We start from the raw sequence: 2000 nt of genomic DNA, 5'->3' as shown, positions 1-2000 counted from the left end.
GTTTGCGCTCTTACCTTTCACTTCAAGAGGGCAGAATTAGGGATGAAACTATCTTTTTCGATTGCATTTTGTAGCTCGTCATTTGGAGAATTGATTATCACACCACATGTGCGCCGCCCCAGACATATTCGAAAGAGGTGATGAGACGTCATTTCGCCCTTCTTTAACAGAGTTGGGTATGATCTCCTATTGTAGTCCTTTTAGATTTTTTGTATATTTTGTCCTTTGAAGAAGTGATTATCACACCATATGTGCGCCGCCCCAGACATATTCGAAAGAGGTGATGAGACGCATTCAGCCCTTCTTTAACAGAGTTGGGTATGATCTTCAAACGATTGTATGTATTTTGTGGAATGGACGTGTAAAATGATGACATTATACACCCAGCTCGCTTTTAGACAAGCTGTCGATGAAGAAATTTGTTCTCAGAACCCGTCACACGGTTCGTTACTGATCTTACATCGTCTTTTCCATGTAGTTTTGATTGAAAATGCGTAGAATAGCGTTTATGATTCTCGTTGTGGTGATGAACCAAATTATCCCTGTCAGATTGATTTGCTATCATGGCGACAAACCTAGAGTAACTTTTTCATAATTCTGAACAACGATCCAACAAATAGATGTAAGACAGGATTTTGTATTGGGATGAGGACAATGAATTTATCCTTGACTGTCGAGACTCCGTCTTGGAGAATCGGCTAATATGATGCTTTCTTATGTCATAGTTACACTGACCAATACCATCTTGTAATAGCCAAGTAGCCCCTAGCAGATTTATAATTACACTAGCGAATAATGAACAAGTTTCGTCAAGTTCTAATGTACACCCGGGCCACAGCCAAAGCATGCAATTAGACCATGAGACCTATATACACGTAGCTGCAGTACGCGCGAAGAGCCGCAACAGATCCTCCGTAGATAACTAACTCCTTGTCGGACTTGATGCATATACCTCCACATTGCCAGTCAGGTCATCTGCTACGTTGACCCTCGGGAACATGGAATATGCTCCCTAGGTAGACCCGCCGAGGCAATTGTAAGCCTGGATTTACGCTAGACGAGTTGGACGCGCCACGCAGAATAGCTCAAGTGCTTAAGTGTCGATAAGATCGTTGCCATGCAGCTGACAGCACGAAGACTGTGCACTCTGCCGCCGAACCAAGTCGTGTGGCGAAATGCGAATCCAAACGGCCGTTCGCGCCAAAACGTGGCTGGGCTCGGCCTAAGCATCCTAATTAGGATCTTCCCGTTTCAGCCCCGTGCCCATGTCGCTGAACCAACGCCACTTAATATCCATGCGAGCGAGGGCTTGGCCTCTCAACTTGTTGTTATGCTGCTTGTAAGCACACGCACACCTAGAACATACTATACGACGCATTGTGGGCTGCCTAACCCAGTGGTCTCATCTCATAGGGTCCTACCTGCATCTTCCAGGGGCTTAAGTGGCGTCTATGTAGCCATCCCTAATTCTGGACTGCTCCATTTAGGTCCATTTTGGCAAAATGGACGCGTCGATGCTGGAGCAGCTCGAGATCATCCGCGACGAGCTCCAGTGCTTCGTCTGGTGCGATCGCCCGGAAGAGGATTTGGCTCATGCATGCATGTAGCAAGCGCGTGCTGGAAGACCCGCAGTGCTTGACATGCAACCACAACTTTTGCAGGTCCGCGTCGTCGCCAACGGCCCATGGTCGACCGGTGCATGTAGGGTCTGCATCGAGAACGAGCTGCGCAAGGCCGTGTCCAAGTGCGCGCGCTGCTCGATTCCGATCCGACCGACAGACGTCCGGCGCAACCAGTTTCTCGACGGCCTCGTCGCCGAGTGGAAGTTTGTCGAAGCCGCCATCGACGCCAGTCGCCCGAGCTGTGCCAAGCGCAGACTCTCGATCGAGGACGAGCCGTCGCCACAGATCCAGACGACGCCGGCAGCGTCATTGCCTATCTCTCCAACTTTGCCAGCGTCGCCCACCGGGCGAGCGTCACCAAGCACGCCCTCGCCCAGG

General features: G+C 49.8%; 1 protein-coding gene across 1 annotated transcript; it reads left to right on the top strand.

The window, feature by feature from the left end:
• Window positions 1–1502: 1502 nt before the first annotated feature.
• Window positions 1503–1975, top strand: SPRG_18758 (hypothetical protein; the record flags this gene model as incomplete). Its single annotated transcript, XM_012358200.1, has 4 exons — window positions 1503–1564; window positions 1608–1661; window positions 1706–1863; window positions 1914–1975. Coding segments are annotated over 4 exons (336 nt in total), but the record flags the coding sequence as incomplete, so codon positions are not given.
• Window positions 1976–2000: the final 25 nt, after the last annotated feature.

The sequence above is a fragment of the Saprolegnia parasitica genome (genome assembly GCF_000151545.1).
Source record: "Saprolegnia parasitica CBS 223.65 unplaced genomic scaffold supercont2.1440, whole genome shotgun sequence".
NCBI lineage: Eukaryota > Oomycota > Saprolegniomycetes > Saprolegniales > Saprolegniaceae > Saprolegnia > Saprolegnia parasitica.
This window is presented reverse-complemented; position numbering and strand designations above follow the sequence as displayed.